Raw genomic sequence first — 25139 nt, forward strand, 5'->3', positions numbered from 1 at the left:
GACACCCTGGAGCGGGAACCACAGCCTCCGCGGTCACTAAAACAACCAAGCAAGGGGGTGGCCACAATGAATCTGTCCCCCAGGGTCCCCTCCAGAGCCCAGGGGGACAGTTTGGGGACAATCTCTGCAATTAGAGATGAATTTAGGGGCTGCAGCCTCACAGGGCGAGGGGCTGGTGATACCAAACCCGGTGTTGGTGTCCGAGCGAATTTACCGGCACCAAGGAGGGCAGGACGAGGGGAAATAAAAGGCTATTTAGAGGAAAACGCAGTTACCGTGTTAACTGGTTAAGGCGACGGCGAGCGGCGCAATAACTCAGCGCAACGGAGGAAAAGGCCATACCGTAACAGGAAATAGTTTAATTTTCCAATCTCCGCTTTTTTCCATTTTTATAAACTGAAAAGAAACAAATTTAATATATTACAAAATATCTGTACAGAGACAAAGGTACAACCGAAAGGAAACAACAAAAAAAAGGCGCGTTCAGCCTGAAAAGGGAACCGGGGGGAGTTCACGGTGGGGCCGAGCGGCCGCTTCTCTGCTGGGTAACGGGCGACGGCGCCGTCGGCACCGAACCCCAAACCGGGGGGGAAGGAGGGGGAGCCGCAACCTGAACCACAATTTAAATCCCTTAACACCATCAGGTTTCCCCCTTTGTGTTGTTTGTATAGAAACCCTTTGAAAAATGAAATTTAAAGGAAAAAAGAGGCGGTGGGGGAAGCCCCGTGTGTTCCCTTTGAGATTGAAGCCTCTTGCTGGGACCAGTTAAGATGGGGATGGAGCAACTGGTCGCTGCCCAAAGCTCCCTGGGGGGGCAACCGGGATGGGAGGGGGAGACAGTGACAATGGGGACCCCGCAGGTGCCGCCCCAGAGCAAGGACAGAAGTTCGGGCCGTCTGTCCTGTGCGTGAGGGGGGACAGACGGACAGGAGCCCCCCCAATGGGGTCCTCAGCACCAAAATAAATGGGTGATGGAGATACAGCCCCAGGGGGGAGGCAAAGGTATCGAAATCACCCCCTGGGGAGACAATGGGTTCATTCACTGCACTGGGTGTCCTACTGAACTTTTAATGCACATCAGGCGTGAATTGGTGATAATTTAAAATCAAACCAAACCCAACAAATCTACACTTGGAAATTGCAAACGGTGTCGCCCCTCGGTGCTGGCTCAACGCTCGCACATCACCAGCACCACATACATATACATATATATATATATATATGTATTTCTTCTCTCTCCCCTCGTTCCCCCGCGGCAGAGCTGCGGGTCCGGCTGTGTAAGGCAGGTTTCCCCAGCTAGAGAAGCAGCACCTATCCGGGTGCCTATTTATTCTTGTGGGTTTATTTTCCTTTACATTTATCTCTCTGTATAAAAAGAAATCAAAGCCTGTTAGTAACAAGAAGGTCTCTGGGCCCCCCGACTCCCACCCGTTTAACACTCCACAACAGTCGTCTCTAAAATTAAAAGAACCCTCTGTTTTCCATAGGAAAGTCCTACTCAGAACAACAACAGAAAAAGCTCATAAATATGTACCTTTGCTTTATTCATCTCTTTTTAAGCCTCATCGAAACAGACAACATCGCAATGTTCTGCGGGAGGAGGAAATGAAGCCTAAATACTTCCTTGACAACAACAAAAATATATATATGCTTATAGAAATGATACATTAACACCTGGTGACGCCTCCGAGGGGACAGCGGGGACAAAGATGCTCCTACCTGGTGGCACTTCCCCACCAAAAATTGGGTTTGTTTTCCCAAATAAAAGATGATTCCAAATAAAAGATGATTCTCACTGCAAAGTTCTGGGGAACCCAGAGACCCTCCAGAAAAGCCAATTTGATGAGTTTTTCACCAAAAGGGACCCGGAGCTGCCAGGGCAGGACAGAAACAGAGGGTGAGGCTGATGCTTTATGGAAAGAAGCGATTTTTGGGTAAATCGAGTCCATCCTGGGGCTCAGAGCCAGGATGCCCCATCCAGGCATCAACATATCCCCATATTGTATTGAAGTTTTGAAAGGGGATTGAGGAAAAACAACTAAACAACAAATTGCTTTGGGAAGAGACTCTCCCCAGCCCCCCCTGAACACCCAGAAGCACCAGCGCCCACCTTGTGAAATATATATATATGTATTCTTGCTTGGGTTTGTTTCATTCCTTAAGCAATTCCCCCCGGTTCAGGGCAGAAATCCCACCAGTAGCGGTGGGTTTATTCTATTTCTCTTTAATTTGTCGCTAACCAAGCGCAAGAGGTTTAAACCCAGCAAGACGCCCCGAGTGGGGTAAATCCCGGGGCGCTCGTCGGGAGCAGAGCGAGGAATAACAAGGGGGGGCTTTGCAGCGGCTGAAATGCAGATGAGACCTCGCTCTGGCCAAAAAGACTAAAGTCATGTCACTAAAGCGGGGAGCGGCTCAGTAGGGGACCCCCCTGCCCCGCCCCCCCCGCGGGGGCACCCGGCCGGGCCCTCGGAACGTCTTCCCGTATGAAGAAGCCGCCTGGGTGGGGGCGCCCCAATTGTGCCCAGTCCCTGCCCCGCTGGAACCGGCGCCTCCCGCTCCCAGTTCACCGTAAGTCTGAATTTTGGCCTCCGGATGCACCAGCGCGTTGTTGTTGTTGTTGCTGCCGCCGCTCCCCTCTGTTTTCGGGAAGGATTGGCCGAGCGAGTGGACGGGGACTCTGGCGAAGCGCAGGTCCTGGTCCCCTGGAAACTGGACTGATCCCGTGCCCTGGTAACTGCTGGTCTCGCCGAGGTGGCTCACGGAGCCCAAGAAGGTCCTGCCCTTCCCCAGAGCTTGGCCAGAGGGTTCGAGCAGCGTCTGACCCAAATTCAGCTCCTCGGCGGCGAATCCCCCCTCGGAGCCCTCGGCGCTGTAAGTCCTGGAGGGGCGGGAGCGGCCGTAGTCCGAGGGTCGGGAGGAGGTTTGGTGCTCCTGGGCGAGCGGATCCGCTTCTTGCTGAGAAAAGAGCTGGAGCAAGGCAGCGGTGACGGCCGGGGGCAGCTCCGGCGCCGCGCTGGACACGTCGCCTTCGGACAGCGGAGCAGGCGGCGGAGGTCCCGGGGGCTCGGGGGGTCTCTTCTCTGGTGGGACAATGCGAGGAGGACACGCTGTGGAAGGGTTACTTCTTTTAAAGACCGTCTTAAAACATCCCGCGAGCAGATAGCAATGCATTTATATGAAAAACAGCGACAAAACCCACACGAAAACAGCCTGCCCAGTCCGCTCTCTAGGATGCGCTGGAGAGGTTTAAAAGCGAGATCAATACACGTTAGTTAACGCTTTTCCCCGTCCCCCAGCTGTCCCAACACAGCGTGGAGGGAATTCCTGCTCCGGGATCAAAGGGGGACCCTGAGCGGGAGACAGATGTGGAGCCACATGTGTCCCCAAAAACAACGTCTCCCCGTGCCCACTGCTCCGTACCCGGCTCTGCACAACCCGGCGGCTGCGTATGGATGGATCGCTTTAGAAAAACCCCAAACCCGCCCCAAAACGCACCCTACTGCCGCCACGACACCAAAGGGAGCGGGTGACACCCCCTCGTGTCCCCTTTGCTTCTTAACCACAGCCAGCCCTGCTCTGTGACCTTTTGACAAGTGAATTCCCGGTGTACAGTCCAAAACAACCTCAATCCACGAATATTCTGCACACAACGGACACTGTCCTGAAGCATAAGAAAAAGACATTTTGTCCCCCCTCCCTTTCCCGCAAATCTCCCCAAAAATCAGACCTGAAGTGACCAGGTTTTGCTTCAGAATGAGCCCTCCTAGCCAGAATGCAGCCTCAACACCCCCCCGCGCTCCTGCTCATGGGTATTTTTGGTTTGGGGGCAGCAGGAGGGACAAAGCAGCCTGGTTATGCAGTGGGAAGAGTGAGAGCAGAGCTCTGTCCCCCCCACCACGGCTGGAGGTGACAATGACAGCGCTGGAGGTGACAATGACAGCGCTGGAGGTGACAATGGGGAGGCCGCAGGTTCCCGAGGGACCCAAACCTGCTCCCGCTGCCTCACGTGCCGATTTCAGCCACAAAACCCGTCCTGACTCCTGCAGAGCAACACACCTGAGCTGCCTCCTCCTCACCCACAACGGGACCGGCTACGCCGTCATTAAAGTCATTACTGGCGCTGACAAACACCTCGGAATCAGATCCTCAAATCATGTGCAAAACTGGTTATTAAAAAGGTCAAACTTTATTGTGAAAACCAGTAGTCTTCCAGGACCACCCCTCCACCCGTATCAGTCAGTCCAACTTGAAAACTAGATTGTATTTAAATCCAGAAAAAAAAAAGAACAATCTTCAGGTAATCTTTAAAGCCAAGCTGATTTGGGGACAGCATATATCATTTAAAATAAACAGAGAACAATGTTAATTAATTGAATCTGCTCTACAATAACCTAGTTATCTTCCAGTACTAGGGCAAAAATAAAAATAAAATAAAAATGAAATAAAAGCACGATCACAAGTGGCTCGTGGTGGGCGGGTGTGTTGAAGGCACGAGAACACGGCACGTTCAGCTACATTGCAGAGGAGTTGGGTATCGGGCCAAAAGAGGCTCCCCGGAGAGTCTGAGACAAACTCAGGAGGCGCTTCTAGAATTTGGTGAGGTCGTCACAGGCTGTCGCTAATAAATTCAAAGAAAAGAAAAGAAATCAACAGAAACAAAAGAGCTGGAGACATTTACACTCACCTTTGCAGAGGAAATCCACGAGTTCCCGGGTGCAACGGGGTCTGTGAAACGCCTGACTCGCTCTACAAGAACCAGCCCTTTGGGCTCAGCTTCCAAAGCGCTCAATTTCAGGACCCGTAAAAGTCAACCCTACATATGACCAGGCACAGCGAAGCCGGGCGCATGGGATTATTTCATGTACACAACTGCCACCGTCCCTCCCTTCAGCACTCTCCAGTATTTCACGTCTCACCATCTTGAAAATCATCCCTGCGCTTTTTTGTTTGAAAGGGCAGGAAAGAGAGTTGGGACAAACGATAAGATGGGAAAATCTGCAGAGATCCAACGTCCTGTGTAAAAAAAAAAACCCTGAATGTGTGAACTGATTGCTGGGGGTATTAGGGAAGAACTGAGCCTTCAAGTTTCCGTTTTTTGTGAAAAAATAAACCCTTTAATCTTCACTGACATATTCACGGTGGAGCACTGATTTTAGACGCTTTGGAGATGTGAAGCGGAGCAGTATTTTTGTGTTTTGGCTTTTTGCCGTTGTTAAAACCTCCTGAGCAGCCCAGCACTTACCGCAGGGAGCGCGTCAGTGTCTTTCTCAGCCTTGAAACCTGAGATTTGACCACAGTCCAGCACCTTCCTCCCCCCCTCCACAACATTTCAACGTCCGGGTCCCTCCTGGCCGCAGCGACACTAGAGCCATTCACACGGAATAATTTAATCGCTCGAACAAATGCGTGGCTGCACAAAGGTCGTGTTTATTTACCTGCGCTTTCCTCCGGGTGCACCGTCGGGGTTTTCCTCGGCCCCCGCTGCTCGCTGCTCTTCTCCCCGTTGCTTTCGTCCAGCGTCAGGACGGGTTCCTGGCTCTTCATCAGCTGGCTCAGCAGAACGGCCAGCACGTTCTGCATGTCTCCCTGAGCGCCGGCCGAGTCTGGAGTCGCCTGCTCCTCCGGTAGCTGCGCCTCGGCGGGCGGCTCTTCTATGGCTTCCTCCGCCGGGGCCGCCGGCGGAGCCTCGTGCTGCTGCGCGGTGGCTTCGGTCAGCGCGGTGATGGACTGGTTGAGAGCCTCCAGCTGCTGCTGCATCTCGGGGTTAGAGTGCACGTTCAGCAGCTGGGCCATCTGCGTGACGCTCAGATCGGTCTGGCTCTGCAGCAAGTTCAGTAAAACAGCCAGTTCGCTCTGATTTAGCTGCTGGGTGATTTCTCCAAGGCCTGGAGAAAAGACAAGAAAAAGCATTGCAGGAAGGTTAGACAAAGCTACATCGCATCGGTTTGTTATTGTGACACTGTACATACCAATGAACGCTTTTTCTCCATGTCCCCGGCTGGGGGAAGGCACGGAGGCTCCAGGAGGAGGATTCCAGGGTAGTTTGCTCAGATTTCCACGGTCAGCTTGCCCTCTGCAGCCTGTGATGGGCTGAGCGGCACTGCAGCAGCACCCCGTGGCACCGCGCACACACTGCACTCGCTGCGCCGCTAACCGGAGCAAAGCTGCTCGCAGCCCCTCAAACCCACCACAACTGCACACATGTAAAATCAGCTCAGGGGAGGTTGAGGTTGGATTTAGGAACAATTTCTTCCCCAAAGGGCTGTGGGGCATTGGAACAGGCTGCCCAGGGCAGTGCTGGAGTCACCATCCCTGGAGGGCTGGACAGACGGACATGAGGTTCTCAGGGACATGGGGCAGCGCCAGGGGTGGGGGAACGGTTGGATTTGATCTTGGAGGTCTCCTCCAACCAAAATGATCCCATGATAAGCCTCCCCGTTCCTCCATTAGCTAACCAAGGGCATCCCAAGGATCAGACCAGTGGCCAAGGACCCCACCAGTTACAGCAGCAAGTCCAAGGACGTTGTGATGAGGATGGGAACACTCAGCCCCCATCCCAGCAACCCGAGCAGCGAGTCTGCCAGCAGCTCAGCCCCTCCCACAGTCTCTGCATCATTCCGCAGATCAAAATCATTGCACTGGAACGCAGGTTTCGCGGGATGGAGCTGAGCTGTTGTTTGGGATGAGGGCAGGGTGTGTTCTGCTGACGCAGCAGAAGAAATTGGGTCAAGCAGAAGGCAATTCCTCGCTCATAGTTGGGCTGGGATCACAGAGGACTCTGCCCTGACCTGCAAGTATCCAGGTTAGTCTAAAATACAGCCCTGAGCGGCATCACCTCCCTCTGCACTGCACTGGAGCGGAGCCTCCCGGGGGACAAGGGACAAGAGTGTCCCTGCACGCTGACACTGACTCTGCAAGTCAAACTTCTTGGGAAGAAGGGTGCAAAGCTTTGGTTATTGAAGCTTACAACTAAGCTCCTCTTGCTGGTAGGCAACTAAGAACGTGACGCTTGCTTTTCTCAGCTGTTTGTTAATCCAACCACCACCTTTTGTCCATCTGCCATGTTTCATTGAACACATGGATTGTGCATTCCCCAGAGCAAGAACTGTCTTCCCCGTTACTTGTCAGCACAACACGTGACACAAAGGAAGCTTTAGCCCCTATCTGGGTTTTTACAAGGCTTTGTATCCAAAATACTTCCCCCTCCAACTATTTTCTAGACACCAGAGAGCTGGTCACAGTTTTGGAAGCAGCGCACAAGTCCTGGTCCTGCAGGTCTTTATGACCAAGTGACCTTTTCTGCAGTGTGCTATACACTTCTGCCCACCAGTCACTAGTCTGTTACATCCCATGACTACTCTTCATATAATTTGATCGACAAGATGAAATTTCAGCTCATGTGCATACCCTTTACACAGCTATACCTTCCAGCCTATGATCTGTTACTTTGCTGGTCTAAGTGACTCAATGATTCCTTTCATTATTCTCTGTGAAATCGTGCTTCAGAACCAATAATGTGACTCGCAGAACAAATTCACAGTCAGGTCACCAGCGAGTGACTTCTGAGGATGCTCTGTAGCCAGAAAAATAAAAACCAGGATAGGAAGATTCTGGAATGCTCTTTCTGTAGAAATAGAGCTGAAAGAACCACACACAACCCGCACCCAGAGCAGGGAGATGAGAGATCAGGAGGAGCCTTTCCCAGGGCAGAGCAGACACTGACCTACTGCATCTCCAGCGCCAGACTCCGCTTTGAGCTGGGCAGGCTGTGGGGGCACAGGACTGCTGTTGTTTTTGACAGTGTCTGTGCTCGTAACAGAGGTAGTTTCTTTCCGAGAAACTTTTGATAACGGTGGCTCCTCCACTGCGATCCCGCTTTGCCGCTGCCGCCGGCGTTTCTTGCTCCACAGCTCGTGGCAATCCTGCCAGTGCGGGAGGCTGGAAGAGAACACTTCACAGGTAAGAAACACAGCAAGAAAACTCATTTATTCCTCAAAAAACCACAAAGCGCCGTAAGAGAAGCGTGTATGTTCCTCTGACTGCAACTGTGCTATTAAACCAGGAAGGGGCAAGCCCTAGAACTGGGAAAGGCAGAGCAATCATGTGAATCATTTAATTTGCACTGGGATCTTGGCCCTAAACGGACTGGGTCAGCTGCAATGCAGACAAGCCCCAGCAACCCCAAGCCCGCCAAGCTTTGAGAGTCTGGTGGCTCAAAGAAAGCAGCTGCCTTCAGTAGTAATCTGAAGGAAACAGGATTCTCAAAAGCTACTGCTGTACTTGCACGCAAAGGAACCAGGGCAGAGCTTTGTAACCTGCTCGGCTGGAGCGGGAGAAAAGAGCTGCAGCGTGACATTGCTGATGGTCGCTCTTCTAGTCAATTAACAAGCAGTGTAAATGAGGCCTGGCCAGTCCTCCTTGCACAGAGAACGTGTTACTCTCACATATCTTTCCAGAGTTTTAGAGCACCTTACAAACATTAAACCAAGCTTTATAAAACCAGCCTGTTATTGGGTAGTAGAAAACAGCCCAGGGAGAGCTATTTGCTCAGCCGTATGACAAAACGCAAGGACAGGGTTGAGAAAATAACCCAGAAATAATAATCTAATTCTGACTGAAAAGAAAAAACCCACGGCCAAGCCAGTGGCTCCTTCCCAAAGCTCATTAGCAGAGCTGGCTGTGGCGGGGGATGCCGGTTGGAACTTACTCTGGAGGTGCCATTTTGCTGAGGTCAACGTCCCTAAGGAAGTCGCTCTGCAGCGCCTGCTCCGCCGTGCAGCGCTTGCCGGGGTCCAGCGTCAGCATGTGGTCCAGCAGGTCGAGGGCAGACGAAGGAATGCTGCAACGAGTCAAAAACAGCGCTGAGCGACAGGGCCGTTCTGAACGGGGGGAGAAATCCACTTTGCGAAAGACACGTCGGGCCTGAGAGAAACCCACGCTGTCAGAATTGATTACTGAGTGATGCGGCGGCTCAAAGACATCAGAACCAGCACCAGCTGTGATACTTTCAGTTTGATTTTTGCCATTTACAAAGAGCACTTCTGCTACAAAGCCCACAAGATTATCACACGATGACACTCTCCGCGCAGAGAGCACGTCCCTGGGGTCACACAACGCCGGCGCCACAAGAGTGTCGCTCTGCCAAGCGTGCTTTCCAGCTGCAGAGGACATAGACACACACGTGTGTCAAGTGTGCAGAGGCAGAGAGCCCCTCCAGAAGGCACTCTTGGCAGATCAGTTATTGAAAAAGGGGACGGTGACCCCACTCCAGCCTTCCCCAGGTGGAAGAAGCGCTGCTTGGTCCTGCTGGGTAAACTGGAGCCAAAGGATGGCAGATGAATTGCATGACGCAACACAAGGGCCATAACCCCCCACACCACAAAACTCACAAGGAGAACTCCTCACGCAGGCGCCTTCGGTATTGCTTCTTCGGTTTCATAGTGTTGAAATAGGGCAACTTGATGACGTCCGGCCACACCGCTGGACAGGGGCTCCCGCAGAGCCGGCTGAGGACAGGAAAGCAGAGGATGATCAGCAGGAGAAGCACGGCCAGAAGAGCCACCAACCCCAGTGAAAACACTTTCGAAGCAACTTACTGTAGCAATAACCTAGGTCTGGGTACACTCCAACAAAGATCAGATAACCCCCAGGTTAAAAAAGGAGGAAAAATGCTTTACCTTGAGTTTGTAAACCATCCAATATGATTAATTTTCAGCGTGGGACATAATTTAGGTTCATGATTTTTGCACTCAGCTAACAACAACGTTTACTTGAGGGCGCATACGTTACCAGCCACAGATTTGGTAGTAGGTATGGACACCTACCCACCTAACTATTTGCATTTGCAGTTCCAGTCATTCACTGGTCCTGTTTTGCAGGCAGATTAGAGAAAGAGGGCTCTCCTAACACACAGGCTGTGTGCACGAGCAGTTTCTGCAGCACCTCTTCTCATAGGCATGCATGTGCAATGCTTTACCTGATTAATTCAAGCTGAGCCAGTTCCAGATTGGCTTGAAAAATAGGCTTCTTTGTAAACAGTTCCCCGAGGATACAGCTGGAAAGAGGAAAAGCAAGAGGTCACGACAGCAAACCCTTGGGACAACTGTTTGAACACCGCAGCGTTTCTGTTCAGAAGCAGCTTTGCCTGAGGAGAGTTATTTGCATCAGGGCTTGTAGTTGAGAACTGACAAACTAACCTATGTGTACAGAGTCACCAATCCTACGCAGCTGGGAAATAACGTTCACTAGTCAGCTGGTTAACGTGTCACAGGCTTCACGCTTTAACTCTTTGCAGGGAAAGGAGGACGTGTCAATAGTATGACAATAAATAAAAGGCAGCCAGGCTTCTCATTTTCCCCCACATTCAGCCCATCTATCTTTTCAGCTTTACAGGGATATCTGCTGGCCCAAATGATCCTGCGGGTTACTGCTCGTTACAGCCAGGACATTGCCTTGTACGCACACCCAACATTTGTACAGCTGGAAAGGAACGGACAACTCTGACTCATTCAGGCCTTAACATCTCCCCAAAGTGCTCTGACAGGAATGGCAATCGGTGCCAAAAATAACTGCGGGGTGATATAGGCACCTGTCTGCTGAACTGGGCTCCTCACTTGGAACAGGATGCTGAACAGCAACTGGACCCCACAGCCGGAGTTTCCAGAAGTAATTAGCAGGGTCTGACTCGTCAAAACCTTTGGTGCTTGCATACTAAGCTCTGCTGAAAGTTTACCTGTGAATATCACAATGGGAAACACGTGTTTTGGGAAATCTGCTCCCATTTCTGAACGCTGAATCCTTGAGATTCTGTTCTGGATCACTTGGAAAAGCTCCCAACTTTGTGGCTGAACTGCCCAGACTCCTGTTCACAGGGCTCCCTACACTAACAAACCTGAAATCTCTGCTTTAAAATATTTCCTAGATTCAGCTGAAAAAATTAGGTGACAAGGACAGCAATTTGAAGAGGTTACAGACCAACTCTCTATCAGGTCATTAAAACCATGACCAGCACTAAGCTTGTCCTGCTTGTCCTGCTGTCACCCCTTCTGATTTCAGTCATACATTGTTATCGAAGGTTGGTTGGTTTAGTTTTTAAACAGTGAGAATACTTTTTATGCTCTCATATGTCAATACAAAAAAGTAAGTCTAATTCTAGGAGTTTTTTACAGTATAGTTTCAGGTGGGTGACACACACCTATTTCCTCCAAGCACAGAATTTGGAAGCATTCCACTCTGCCTCGCTGGAACAGACGCAGCTTCAGAAACGAGCACAAACCCAAGGCCACCTTCCAGCACAACTATTGTGTTCACGTGCTGGTGTTCACAGCCCAAAGGGGTCAAAGAGAGACGCTTACCCACAGCTCCACACATCTATGGCTGGCGTGTAACGCTCCTCGCCTAGCAGCAACTCTGGAGGTCGATACCATAATGTAATGACTTTATTTGTGTATGGACGGCTGCAATGCAAAACACAAATATAAACTGAGGACAAGGACCACAAAACCCTTTACGAACTGTAATCTTGACTTCCAAACTGCAGATAGGCACATAAGTAGAAGCAGCGGGCTTTGGAGCGCCTGGACTCACAGTATCACAGTATGTTTGGGATTGGAAGGGACCTCAAAAGCTCATCCAGTCCAATCCCCCCATGGAGCAGGAACACCCAGGTGAGGTCGCACAGGAACATGTCCAGGCAGGTTTTGAATGTCTGCAGAGAAGGAGACTCCACAACCCCCCTGGGCAGCCTGGGCCAGGCTCTGCCACCCTCACCGGGAAGAAGTTTTTTCTCAAATTTAAGTGGAACCTCTTGTGTTCCAGCTTGATCCCATTACCCCTTGTCCTATCATTGTTTGCCACCGAGAAGAGCCTGGCTCCATCCTCATGGCACTCACCCTTTATATATTTATAAACATTAATGAGGTCCCCCCTTAGTCTCCTCTTCTCCAAACTAAAGAGCCCCAGCTCCCTCAGCCTTTCTTCATAAGGGAGATGCTCCACTCCCTTCATCATCTTGGTTGCCCTACGCTGGACCCTCTCCAGCAGTTCCCTGTCCTGCTGGAACTGAGGGGCCACAACTGGACACAATATTCCAGATGTGGTCTCACCAGGGCAGAGTAGAGGGGAAGGAGAACCTCTCTCCCACAGCACCTGCCTGATGTAAATAAAGCTGCTGAGATACCGCAGATACTACAAGTCTGCTTGTGTGCACAAGCCAGTAAGTTGTAGGTAGCAAGACCAAAAAATCCTGCCCTACAAATGACAGCAGCAAGCTGCAATGACCGACTAGTGACTGATCTCAGCGCAAAACATGGCCCGTGGCAAGCAGAGGTGCTTCAGTTCCTTATTAGCTGGTTTGTCTAATTAAGAGCTAGTAATACCAGCCATGAGTATATTTTTCCTACAGCTGGAGCTGCCTTATATCACTTACACTGGAAATCATTTCTCAGGCAATGCCAAGACTTCCAAGAGAAGGGACTATGTGGATATCAAGCAGCAAGCGGCTCACCCCCCCACCCCACGTGCCTCACCTCTCCTCTGAGCTGTAGAGTCGGGCGAGTCCAAAATCTGCAAGCTTGATTTGCCCACTGAAAGACAAAACACAGTCCTTGTTTTTAATCCCAGCTGGAATCACACACCGCGAGCACTAGGAGGTGAGGAAACGCTATCAAAACAATGTTTGCAGTAATTACTTTTGGATATGCCAGTCTTAATCTTTCGAACCCTATTTAATGCTTCTAAGAAACAAACAAAAAGGCAATAATTCAGTCTTGTCTCTACCCTTCCCAACAGGCCAATGTCCCAGAGAAAATGTTTAGATAGGTATCCAGACACGTGGATGCAATTATGCGCGGTATTATTCTCACAGGCTCAATGTTTCTTGTGGGTATCCAGCTGAAGATTTGAGAATTAACAGCAAATGAATAATTGTTATGTATTCTGTGATGAACTACGTTACTGCCAAACATTGCTATCTAGAGAAGAGTGTTCATGGAGAACCGCTGCCTCCTACCTTAACCCTCAACGGTTTCTCTGCACACAAGCACCTCCAATAAACAGTATTTCTGCCAAAATACCATGGAGACCAAGTGTACACAGAGACCCATTTACTTCAAGTCAACAAGAAAGTTCAGCGTGAGGAGCTGCAAAAGGCTGAGCAGAGGGTCTGACGCGGAGACGCTGCTCCCAAGAGCAAGTTACCTGTTGTTCAATAAGATGTTGGAGCATTTAATATCTCGATGAAGGAAATTCTTCTTGTGACAATAATCCAGACCCTCCATTAACTGTTTCATGAAAGACTTGATATGGTCCTCTGAGAAATGTACCAAGCCGGATTCTAGCAGCCCCATTAGGTCATGGTCCATGTACTCAAACACAAGGTAAAAGGCACCTGGTGTAATAAAGAAAAGAGTGATTTAAGACAAGAGAGACTAAGGAAAAAGAATTAAAGCAGATTCAAGTGTTGAAACATTTCTTTTGGTGCTTTTTTTTCCTAAACCTGCTCTTTTCTGACTCCACAGGAACCAATGCAGCGCATTCTTTTAAGCCTGTGTCTACCTCTCCCCAGCAGCACGACAACTGCTCTTAAATGGAATCTCTCCTTTGATTCAAGGCCAAATCCAGCTGCCAAACTTGCTGAACTGTGCATCAGGGAGGAACGCCAGAAAGGAAAATCTACACCAGAGTTTAGATTTTTGGTTTTACATTAAAGGATAAACAAATGGAGTTGCATCACCTCTTTGGCTAATCGAAACCACACCCTGCAGCAAACGCTACCTTTGTCCTTCTTGAAATCCAGTGCATCTTGTTTGTCCGTGACAATTTCCTTCATGTTAACGACGCTGCGGTGGATCAGTTGCCGAAGGATTTTGATCTCCCGGATGGCCGTGATGGGGAAACCTTCCTTCTCGTTGTCCAGTCGCACCTTCTTGAGAGCTACCAATTCACCTGCCAGAAGAAGGCAGCGTCAAAGCCTCTGCATAAATCACTGCTAACGGCTCCACGGGTTTCCAGGGGGAAGCTGAAAGCAGCTATATGCAGCCAACACCCACCAAGAAAACAGCAGAGCCAGCTTTAGTTGCCACCCTACTCATCTCTGTTACGCTGCTCTGTTGGGAGTTATCGGGATCTGGAGCCATCCTCACCTGTATCCTTGTCCTTGGCTTTGTACACCTGCCCGTACGTCCCTTCTCCAATAATCCCGATAATATCAAACTTGTCCACGCAACGCTTCCCCCAGTCGCTTTCTGTCTGTCTCCTTTCCCCATAGCGAGGACAACAGATTCTGGAAGAGGGAAGGGACTGTTGGACACCCGAGCGCTGCTCCTCACCCGCCACCCCACAAACAGGCGCCCCTTCCACCCTGCTAAGCTGTGCCCTAAAAGCTCTGTTCACTGTCAAATGATGAGGCAAGCGGCCTTCAACTGCGAGTGGTCCAAATATGAAACAACCCACAGGAAACAGTTAATATACCGTAACGAAAAAAAACACAGAAACAGGATCTTGTTTTCTCCATATTTCACTTCCTTCAATAAAGACGAGCCTGGGGACAAGAGAATTTAAATACAACTGAACTAAGTCTGGCTGAAGATTTATAGGTGCATGTTAAGTGATCTCCCCAACCAATAAATGGTGGGGGGGCTGCTGGAAAAGCAGCTGATAGATTTAATTCCCACAATGACCATGCTTTCAATAGCGCCGTCCCCGTGATATAGAGACTAAGACTTAAAGCTCTGGAAACCTAAACCGACCTCTGTGTGAAGGAATAGAAAAGGCAAAAGAAAAGAAGGCAGCCTTACTTTGGTCTCTTTTTGAAGGGTTGCTGAGGTGGTGTGGCTGCCTTTGGTTCCGGGGAGTCGGGAGGAGACGGGTCCCCCCCAGGGAGCTCTGGGGGGAGCGGGAGGTCCGTGAGTAAGTGTCGTGGTCTCTGCTCTCTGTCTTTCTTCACAGGTTTTGGAGGAAGAATCTCTTTTGGACTAAACTCCGAAAAGTTAATACAACACAGAAGTCAGACTTCACAGTCAAAGTGACAAACAAACAAACAGTGACTTGATGTAGGACATTGAGAATGTAAAGTTAGGAACCCACGGGCCAAAATTAGCACAGCCAAGTAAATAACAAAGCAGCCTTAAATTTTGTAATAATACAACAGGAAAGAAAAGTGTTAGAGTTGAACACGCTGTCTTCAAATAAACACCCAGCTCTCTGCAATGAGAACTTGCTACATTTGCCCAAATCAGTAGTTGGAGAGTTTCCTGTTCAGGTTATCAGCCACTTTCCACTCCTTACTTCCTCTATATGGTCCATTTATCATACAGAAATTAAACTAATGATTTGCTAAGGACCACCAGAAATACAAACCCAGAATTAAATCTCTCTACATCAGTAACTATAACATCCCAAAGACTGAGATGTAGCACTAACTTGTGAAAATTACTGAGAAACCAAAAGCTGACTTTTTTTTTGCGTATCAAATCACCAATGGCACCCACAGCTCAGTTTAAACTGGCAAGAGTCTCATAAGCAGAGCCTATTTTCTCACATACGCAGCAGGGAGAACCCCGAGGTCTGAACAGTCACGTATTCTCCACACAAACCTCCACTTCACCAGGAAAAGAAAACCATGAAGAGCTCCAACCGACCTTCCGCGGTTCATTTTTAGGGCAGCAGCAGCTTTGCTGTTTGTCAGCGTCACCGGGGCTGACACTTCAAAGTGAACTCTGCATAAATGAACTGATGGAAGTAGGTCATTTTCCCAATTTTTTTATTAGATGCTGCCTAATCTGCATGAAAATCTCTGCTGAAATATAGTTAAGAAAGGAGGAAGATGAAGGAGGGCATTATCATGGCACCAAGCTCTGTTGCTTTCTGTAAAAGATGGGGGAACAAGCTTTTCCCACTGCTAAGAAGTCACCTAATCGCAGGTCACGCCAGCCTAGACCTCCAGAGGAAAGTACTAACAGTAAATATCCCGGAAATACTAGAAATCAGAGAGCTGCATGGGCTGAATTTCACCCCCTTTAACTGAAAATCCTTAGTGCGCAGAATAACACCCAGCCAGGTCATTTCCCCAAGGCAGAATCCACGTTAAGCTGCCGATGAGGTTCTTCTAAGCGGGATCTAGACAGCCAGGCCTGCGCCCACACATAGGAGGTAAGAGACTTGGTTTCAACAGAGCAGATTAACGAGGTTTTGCTTTTTTACAGCTTTCATACGAGTATTGGAAACACTAGCATCCAGTTCTCACAGATGGAACAAACAGCAACAAAAGAAGCAGTTGTTGATCTGATGCTGTTTAATCCACTTCTAATTGGCAATTAATTTGCTCCTGATGGGATTTAAATATCTAATAGTAAATGCTAAGCTTGGGCCTTTTGACCCTGCCAAAAAGATTCAGCCTTGTGTGTGTTCAACCAGCCTTTCCAGAGGTCCCTTCTCTCCCTTTCACATAGTAGTTTCCCTGTTCTTGCTGACACACGGTTATTGGGGCTTAGTTACCTACAGCCGCTCAGTTAATCCATCCGCACATCACCACTAGCGCTACGAGGTGGTTACGGTAACTTCAGTCACCCCTACATTTGGGTATTTCACCAGGCATTTCTTTCAGAGCGAGAAAGCCAAAGACCCCTCAGACCTGCCCGAGCATCCACAGCCTAACAAAGACTCCTAGAAACTTCCCCTCCACTAAACCAGCAGGAATGCGATCAGTCAGGTCTGCGTTTTCAATGATATTAGCGCTGGGAAGAGCTGATCAGATGTTCCCAGGAACCTACAGGAGCTGTGCGACTTCTGAGCGCAACACTGGACACGTGCAGAGTTTGTACCACTTGCTCCTGACCATCAGTGCCATGTGCAATTGCCGCTAGACCCAGCGGAACAAAGTGGGACTTCCCATCCATTCATTGGGAAAAAGTCACCGTAAATCCACGTCCTAAGCTTAGCAACCAGCTGTGTTATCACCCACACTCTTAAGTTTATGGTGATGGCAGAGATAAAACACTTCTACAACACCAAGCCACACCTGGGTGGTACAGAAAGAGCTCTAGGTGTGAGCACCTAAAAAATAACACACAGTGTTTGCAGCACAATTTGTGTGTTTGGAAATAAAGGAACACGCAGCAGAATCTTGCTTAGAGCAGCATTTGAGTTGGGAAAAGTCTGCAAACTGTTAAAGGCTGCTGCTCATCACGGATACATCCAAGCTAAATAGATATTTGCTGAACATTACACAGCATGGGAAGGGCAACATGAACATGCACAAGCCTAATTTTGTGTTGATCACAGTGACGTTACCCTAATGTACATCAATACCTGGATAAACCATGAAATCAATTAAATATATCAGAATACGTAACATATTGTGATCACTTAAAGCACAGGGTAATTATATCAAGTCATAACTACTGTGCACCACGCTATTCATTAAAAAACATGCTTTACTAACCAATGGGGTACCCAGTGCATCTTTAGCCATGGTTGGAAAGACACAGAAGTTGTTATGGAACTACAGGTTAAGCAGATCAAGCAGGAAAAAACCCTACTTCTTCAGCAATAAGGATTGTATTAACTATCCAGTAATTAAGACAATACTTAAGCTAAACCAATGCCATTTCATACACGTGGGCATGGCCCGCATGTTTGATGAATTAGGAACAGAAATAGCTCTGGTCTGTGTCATTGAGTTAGAACTGTTAAACTCTCTCATGTTACTTAAGTACAAGTTTTAGTGGTATTAAACAAACAAGTAATTTCAAAATAGGCCTGTGCACGGGCTGCAGAGGGGCGCACAACTCCAGATCCATGTTTCATTGCTCTAATAAATATAAACCAAGAGCCACGTGAAACCTTCACTAACCAGGGTTAAGCCAGCAGCCAAACTTCTCTCTGTCACCGAGATAAGATGGACCTACCTGCACAGGACCACAAAACTCTCCACATAAACCTGGCAGGGCCAAACCCGGGTATGGCCGTGCAATAACACATTTATACCAGCGGCACAGTCTTCAGGGCACTCTAACAACTGTCAAACTAACCAAAAGAATCTGTTTATTTCAACGTTTTGCTTTCAACCGCAACCAGGGTGCTCTGGTGTGACCTTACCTATCCAAGTCATCTTCCCCAACTAAAATAGGGGGGAGCGGAAGCGGAGGCAACGTTGACGTTTTCAGGTGCGGGATAGCAGCCGTCACAGACACTTGTGTTTTTGTAGCGACTTGGACAGAGGACTGAGAGTTCACCTGAGAGGATAAAGTAGACGTCCTTGGGTGGGAAGAGGGTGGCAAAGACGATGGGGCTGAAGTAGGGACCTGAACGGGGGGCAGCTGGGACGGCGGCAAAGGCGGAACAGCGGGTGACGGAGGCAAAGGCGGCAGCGGCGGAGTCGGAGGCGGCGGCGTGGTTGTCGGCAGAGGCGGAGGAGGTGATTTTATTGAGGGTAGTGGGGGTGGAATCTCCTTCTCTGCCGTGTCCGGCTCTTTTGGAGACAGGAGGTCCTCTACCACCGCTGCAGGCTTCAAGTCTTTTGTTCCCGGCTGTTTGGATTCTCTAACTGGAACAGGATGTTTCCTCTCAGAGTTCTCCTCTGCCTTGGGTTTTGTTGTCTCTGCAGGGGCTTTAGTCTCTGCATTCGTATACAGTAAATTAACTAATTCCGTATCTGAAGAAGATTTTTCAGATTTAACAGTTTTAATGACCTTCTTCGGTTCTGTTCCAGGCTCCTTGAGGTCAGCTAAGCTGTTCTCCTTTCGGGACAGGAAAACGGGTGAGCCCTTCGCCTCCTTTCCATCCACCTTGGCTGCAGCCGCCGCTGCCGCCGCTCGTTCCTTTTTCTTCCTGCTGAGCTCGGCACCCAGGCTGGAGTTGAGCGGCAGCCTCGTGGGGGATATACTGGAATGGCGACTGCGCGAGCCAGACCTCTGCTTCTTACTGTGAGATGATGAGTGTCTTGAATAGGCAGGACTTCGGCTCCGGGACTTCACAGATTTCCTGCGGAGAAAGCGAGGAGGAGATAAATGAAACGAAGCATCTCTCAGCCTCTGAGCTACTCACCAACATCAACAGGTCCCTTTGAAAGTAAGTCGAGTCTATTATTCGCCAACTAAGTTCAGAGAGTCCGTTACACCTGCCAGGAGAGGCTAAAGCTACTGAAACAAGTTTTATTGACTAAAGCAGCAGGTCACCAGCCGGCCTCCCAATGTCAGCACCGCCGCCACAACCGCGCTGTTAAAACAGAAGTGAAAGATCAAGATGGGAAAAGCCCCAAGGTAAAGACGAGATCACACGTACACGCACCAAACAGGAGACTTCAGTGGAGAGGACAAGGCGGCAGTTTACGGATCTTTCACGGTAATTATGTACAACTTTAAAGGAAACAGCGGATAAAATACGAGTGCCCTCATGGGAACGCCGCCTCAGGAAACAGCTCGCTTCAAGCTCATTTTCCCCCTGGTTCTTTTACTATCATCAGAACTCCAATTTGCATGTTGTGATTCAGGAGAAGGAAAAAGAAAGAAAAAACCCAAGGGTTTTAATTCTGTTTGAGGTATGTCCAGAGGGTCTCAGTCTTCATCTGCAATAAATGGGCTCTAAATTGGGTATATACACAGAAATAAAACAAACCACTGAAAACTGGTGTTGTGATCCAAGCAACAAGCAAGGCAGGAAACACCTCACACCATCAGGGAACACACGGTAACCACGAGCTCACCAGAGACCGATGTGCAAACAAGATAGAAAATAACCTGGAACTGGAAACTGGTACTTCCAGTGTCCACGTCAAAACAACCGAGAAGATCAAACTGTTCCCTGCACTTCAGGGGGAACCAGGATTTTGCTCAGTTCACTGTACGCGTGGTGGACGCTGATGGGTTCGCACGTACAACCCCAAACCTTGTGCTAACAGTGGTCAGAGAACACCAAGGTGTAGGCAGCCCTTACCTTTAGACTTGCAAAATAAATATACAACTAGAAGGAGAAAAACATTGTGTTATCTGAAGCCACTCAACTATCTTCCTCTTCCAACACACTGTTCCTAATGAATCCTGCAGTATGCAGCTTATTGCAGCCACAAATAGTTTTGGGGTTGGCATTCCCCATTACAATTCTTTCAGAAGAGATTGCTTAAGATACTCAGATTCCTGCTCCCTGTCTCCCATAATTATCCCCCACCAGTTATTCCAATTCAACTGAATTCTCAACAAGAGCGCTCGGCGGATCCGATATAAAGCAAACTTCTCCAAAAGTGCAATTTTACCTTATTTTTCATAGTGCTACATTAGAAACGCAGCCACCAAAGACACGCACAGACACAAACAAGGGAAAGGTAACGCTGGAGGAAGGAGTTTCACATCTAAATACTTCCATATTATCTGCTACACGAACTCCAAGAACATCTTCAGACATTAAAATGTTTTACCTGCTCCAAGCCACAACAGAATAAAGTGCAAAGCATCTGGGCAGCATGATTGTGCACCCCACACTAATTGCTCAAACAGAAAGCTTATTTATGAATGCCTGACGACCTTTTGCTGTGGTGAGGATCCGCACGACAAAGGCCACGACTCCAGCACGTGCTGCACTTGGTACAAAGCACAACCCACCTCCTGCAAACCAAAGGACTCAGGAATTCCTGCTTCTAGTTTGAGCTGCAAGTTGCTACAAGGAATGGCAAAACACGTTATGCTCCTTGCTGACCAAATCATCCTCATTTCCTCCCAAATTGAAAGCGAGTTGTCTTGCACAGCCGTTTGAAACGCAAACATTCTGTATTTTCGCCAATCAGTGCTGCGCATTGATTCACTTTCCTAGCGCCGTATTTGGGACGTGGAGATTAAAGAAAACACAGAATGCATTAAAAATAAAACCCACGTTGCCAGTCAGTGAGGATAATTCAGTGTCCCAGAAAAGCCTGCGTTACCTCCGCTGGAGGATTTAAGGCACCGCCTGAGTGTGCCAGTTAGAGATGACTATTCTCTCCCAAGCTCTTCCTGCCCCTCTGCAGGAGCCCAGTGCAGAAACCACGCAGTCCCTCCCCACTTCTCAGGTGCAGAATCAGCTGCCTCTGTTTGCAGCTTCATCTGCAGCGGACGCACCGCAGCTGATCTGGTGGGGCTGTGGGGAAACTCAGCCCACCCGCCCCACAGGTGAGTCCCAAAACCAGGTGAGTTCCAAAACCACCATCACCTGCAGCTTCCAGAGCGGCCGTTTGACTGTGAACTCACACCAGACGGGCTGCGAGCTCAGCAAACCAAAACCAACAGATGAATTACAACTTACAATTTGCCTAATATATGGAAAACACATTAAACTCCCTCTGGCCCTTTACTAGAATGACTTCAGGCGGATGTTTTCTGGAGGCGTGATCCGTGGGTTTTGTTCTGCTTTAAAAGAATATTTCACAGTAATTATCTGCCCAGAAAAGAGAGAAGAGCAGTAGGTTATCAATTGAAGTCAGAGATTCAAAAGAAAAGTCAGTACAAGCTGAGCGTAAACAGTCCGTAACCTTTGGAATCTATTTTGGTTTGGGGTCCAGCATTTTGTCAGCAAGCCAAAGATACCCTGAAAAAGTTTCTTACGTGGGTACGTAAGTTCAGGGAAGCAGCACAAAGTGCTTCAAAGTTGCTCCCATCATTAACATCAGGAAAACACAACAGCTTGGTTTCTCAAGTCAGAAGCAACGGGCCATTTACAGAAAGAGTAAACTTCACGTTCCCTGGGAACTGGAGTAAACTGGGGGGAAAAATGCCTCTATTTACCACTCTGGTTTCCATGAGGATTCTGCCTGGTTAGGGCTGAGCACGGACATTTAACAGGTGCCATAACACACAGTTATATCATGAAGTATACATACACTTTCTGCTACTATATCCTTGCTCTAAAGTATTAGCCAATAACATGTATTACAGGGCAAGGAGGATTGAGGGAAGGGAGGAAGACATCAAGGACTGCTCCTCAGAGCCTCGCAGGTATACGCAGAGAAAACAGGGCCGAGGAGAAACAGCCTGAAGGGAATTTCACTGTGCAAAATCTCAGCAGGGTAGATTTTACATAACAGCTTCCAGGGTGCTAAAACCACGACACCTCTCCCAGCAAGGACAGCAGCATTCGTTACTTCAGGACCACTATGGAAGACACGATTCCTAAAGTTAAGAGAAGAGCTCCAGTAACAAAAGCCGAATTCCAGAAGTACTTTGGGAACTGCTGACCACACCACACAGCGTTTCTATAGCCATCACATTCCAGGTCACATCTTAATTGCCATGGAGCTACAACCAAAGCTTCACAGCACCCATGGTGACAACTGGAAACTCACTTAACATACGCTGAAGCTAGAAAAGAATCTACATTAGATTACGCATTTGTGCATGTAACAGGATGAGTAAGGAACTAAAACACAGAATTAGCACTAACTTCAAATAGTTTCCTTCTGTAGCAAGGTTACTGACTAAATTAAAAAAAAGATAAAATTACAGTTAAGCCAAAATACAGCTGGTTCCTACTTGTCTTTCCAGAATGTCCCAGTTTCAGAAGGGAAGCAAGAAACTCTGGTACTAAGAAAAGAAAGTTTAGGCTGGAAAGCTGGAGTTTACCTGTGGTCACCTCTAGTCCAAGGAGAGAGAGGAGACAGGTCAGTTCAGAAAGAGCAAAATACACCCAACACAAAGCACCCTCCTGAAAAGCACCATCGAGTTTGCACACACAGTAAACAGACACAGACTTACAGAAATAGGTGAAAACGTTCTCCCTGGCTGAACTTTTCCCCAGGGAAGCACGTGAGATCCCGCAGCAGGAGCTGGACGGCCCCGTCTCCCTTCAGCGCACAGCCCTCCCCAGCAGCCCCAGCCACCTCCAGAGGTGGGTGTAATTTAATCCCAGGAGCTGGTTCAGCCCGAGGCCTCTCTGCTAAGAGCCAACATGGACGCTGCGAACCGCCAGCCGGGGAGGTGTTTTCCAAAGCGTCCAGCACCATTTTAAAAGGGAAGCACCACAAATTTGACCCAAGCGATTCCACGTGTATCACTCTGCAGCCAAGCGAGGCCACCAAGACGAGAAAGGGGTTTAACCCCTGCTCTGAGACACCCCATCCACCCCCAGCCGACACAGAGAGCACCCACCTGGCGATGGGGCTCCGGCTCACGGAGCGTTTCGCAGTGAAAGGGCTGCTGGAGCGCCGGCGGCTGTAAGGGCTGGGCGACCTCCCGCTGTACGACCCGCTGCCTCGCTCGTAGCTGGAGGAGCGCCTCCGGTTGTAGGGGCTGATGGACCTTTGGCGCCGGCTGTACGGGCTGGGCGAGCGCGTGTTGGACTGGTAGGCTGCCGGCTCCTTGTAGGGTGGGCTGATGGACGGGCGGCGCGAGGAGCCGCCGGGGCTCTTCCTATAGGGATCGTAATTACTGGAGGTGTGAGAGCGGGGAGGGCTGAGATCGTACTCCTGGATGTAGGAGGCTCCTGAGGGGCTGTCATCCAACTTAGGGCTGTCAGACCATTTTCTGTGGGGACTCCTGGATTTCCGCTTTGGGCTGTCAATCATTTTGTAACTTTTTGGAGCATCCCTTTTCCTATGGCTTTTACTGCGCTCTTTGTGGCTGGACTTGAGCTCCCGATCCTTCCTGGATTTCTCCTTGTGCGCCTTAGCCGACCGGGACTCCTTGTTGCTGCTCTTCGAAGACAGTGACTTGGGGTGCTCCTCACTTTCAAGGAGCCTCTTGGAGGATCCCGATATCCTCTCCTTGGTGGACCCGGACCTGCTAGATGCCTCCAGGCTCTTTTCTAACTTCCTCTCCTTTTCCGCCTGTTTGCTTTTCATCAGTTCCCGAATGCGCTTGTGTTGGTGGTGCCGATGCTTCTGCATCCTCTCGCTCCTGTCCCCTTTCCTCTCCTCATTCTCCCTCCTGTCCAGCTTGAAGGCCACATCATCCGAGAAGGTATCCGAATCCGAACTGATGTCGTCGTACTCCACCAGCGGCTTGATCACCGCGCCCAAGGGTGCCGCCGTCTCCTGGGCTGCCAACGGCGACTCCTTGGAGTGCCTGGACTTGTGGCGCTTGTGCCGGGAGCCCGGTCGGTGCCTCTCCTTGCTGTTGGAGCTCCCGCTGCCAGGCGTGTGCTGCGAGGACCCCCCGCCGCCCCCGTCCTTCTTGCCCCCATGTCTCTCCGGGTTTGGCATTCCTCCTCCACTGTGCTCGAGAAAGGGGAGGTGGGGGGGAAAATAATTCCTCCGAAACCCCCCCTCCCCAAACTTCAAACTTCCTCAGCGCCCGCTCCTCGCACCATTCACCCCGGCCTGAGCCCTCCCTGCCACCAGCACCCCCTCCTACATGGGGAACGGGGCAGGGAGCGCGCCGGGGAGGGCGGAAGGAGCGGGGGAAGAACCGGAGAGGGAAGGGGGAAGGGCACCGGCCTCACCGCCTCATCCGAGGGGCCCAGGCCCGGAGGGCAGCGCCGCCGCGGAGGCGCCCCGGGAAGGCGGGGCCTGGGCCCGCGATAGCTCCCCAGCACCTGAGCGCCGGGCCCCGCGCGGGTCCCTCCGCCAGCAGCCCCAGCGGCCGCCGCCCCCCGGCCCGGCCCGGCCCCGCCGCCCCCCGCTCACTTCCCAAAGCGAAACGGCTCCGCGTCCAACGGGGGGGACGGGGGGGAGAGCACCCGCCAATTCTCGCGAGACCCGCTCTCTTCTCGCGAGAGCCGCCGCCACCGCCCTCTGCCCCAGCGGCCGCCCCGCCGATCCCGCGAGACCTCCGGTTGCGGGGCGGATGCGCGCGCGTTCTCTCTCCTCTTCTCGCGAGAGCCGGGGCCGCCTCCGCGCGCGCGCCGCCCGATGACGCGCTCGCCCGGCTTCTCAGTGAAACTTTATTGGGGCGCCAGGCGGGGACAGCGCCGGTCCCGGCCCCCCAACGCCCCGCAACAAATCTCTATGGAGGCGCCGCCGGCGGACAGGCGCCCCTCAGCGCCGCCAAGCTGATCCCGGTGTCGCCGGCCCCGTGGTCCCGCCGCTCTCCTCCGAGCCGAGCTTCAAGGGCTGTCCGCTGGTCGCCGTCTCGGCCCGCCCGGGCGGAGCGGCGCTCCCCGCAGCGCTGGGCTTGAGGCGCCGCCGGTGACCGCTCGGCTGCTCCGCGGCTGAAGGAGCCTGAGGGGGCGGGGCCTGCGGG

General features: G+C 50.4%; 1 protein-coding gene across 3 annotated transcripts; it reads right to left on the reverse strand.

Annotated features, from left to right (window-relative positions):
- Positions 1–339: 339 nt before the first annotated feature.
- On the reverse strand, positions 340–25092 carry CDK12 (cyclin dependent kinase 12). 3 transcript variants are annotated; one of them, XM_021295520.2, is made up of 14 exons: positions 23109–25092; positions 18097–18981; positions 14796–14972; positions 14142–14281; positions 13774–13944; positions 13198–13387; positions 12528–12584; positions 11355–11456; positions 9977–10054; positions 9390–9506; positions 8708–8839; positions 7724–7938; positions 5436–5885; positions 340–3080 (listed from the first exon to the last, which is right to left on the reverse strand). In XM_021295520.2, exons 1-14 carry the CDS (start codon positions 24158–24160, stop codon positions 2413–2415), a joined length of 4434 nt encoding a protein of 1477 aa, XP_021151195.2. In that variant the 5' UTR covers positions 24161–25092; the 3' UTR covers positions 340–2412. The 3 variants fall into 3 exon arrangements, with proteins under 3 accessions (XP_021151195.2, XP_064895227.1, XP_064895229.1); XM_065039155.1 differs by having other exon boundaries at positions 340–3107; XM_065039157.1 differs by lacking the exon at positions 340–3080 and adding an exon at positions 4168–4618.
- Positions 25093–25139: the final 47 nt, after the last annotated feature.

The sequence above is a fragment of the Columba livia genome, chromosome 23, assembly GCF_036013475.1.
Source record: "Columba livia isolate bColLiv1 breed racing homer chromosome 23, bColLiv1.pat.W.v2, whole genome shotgun sequence".
NCBI lineage: Eukaryota > Metazoa > Chordata > Aves > Columbiformes > Columbidae > Columba > Columba livia.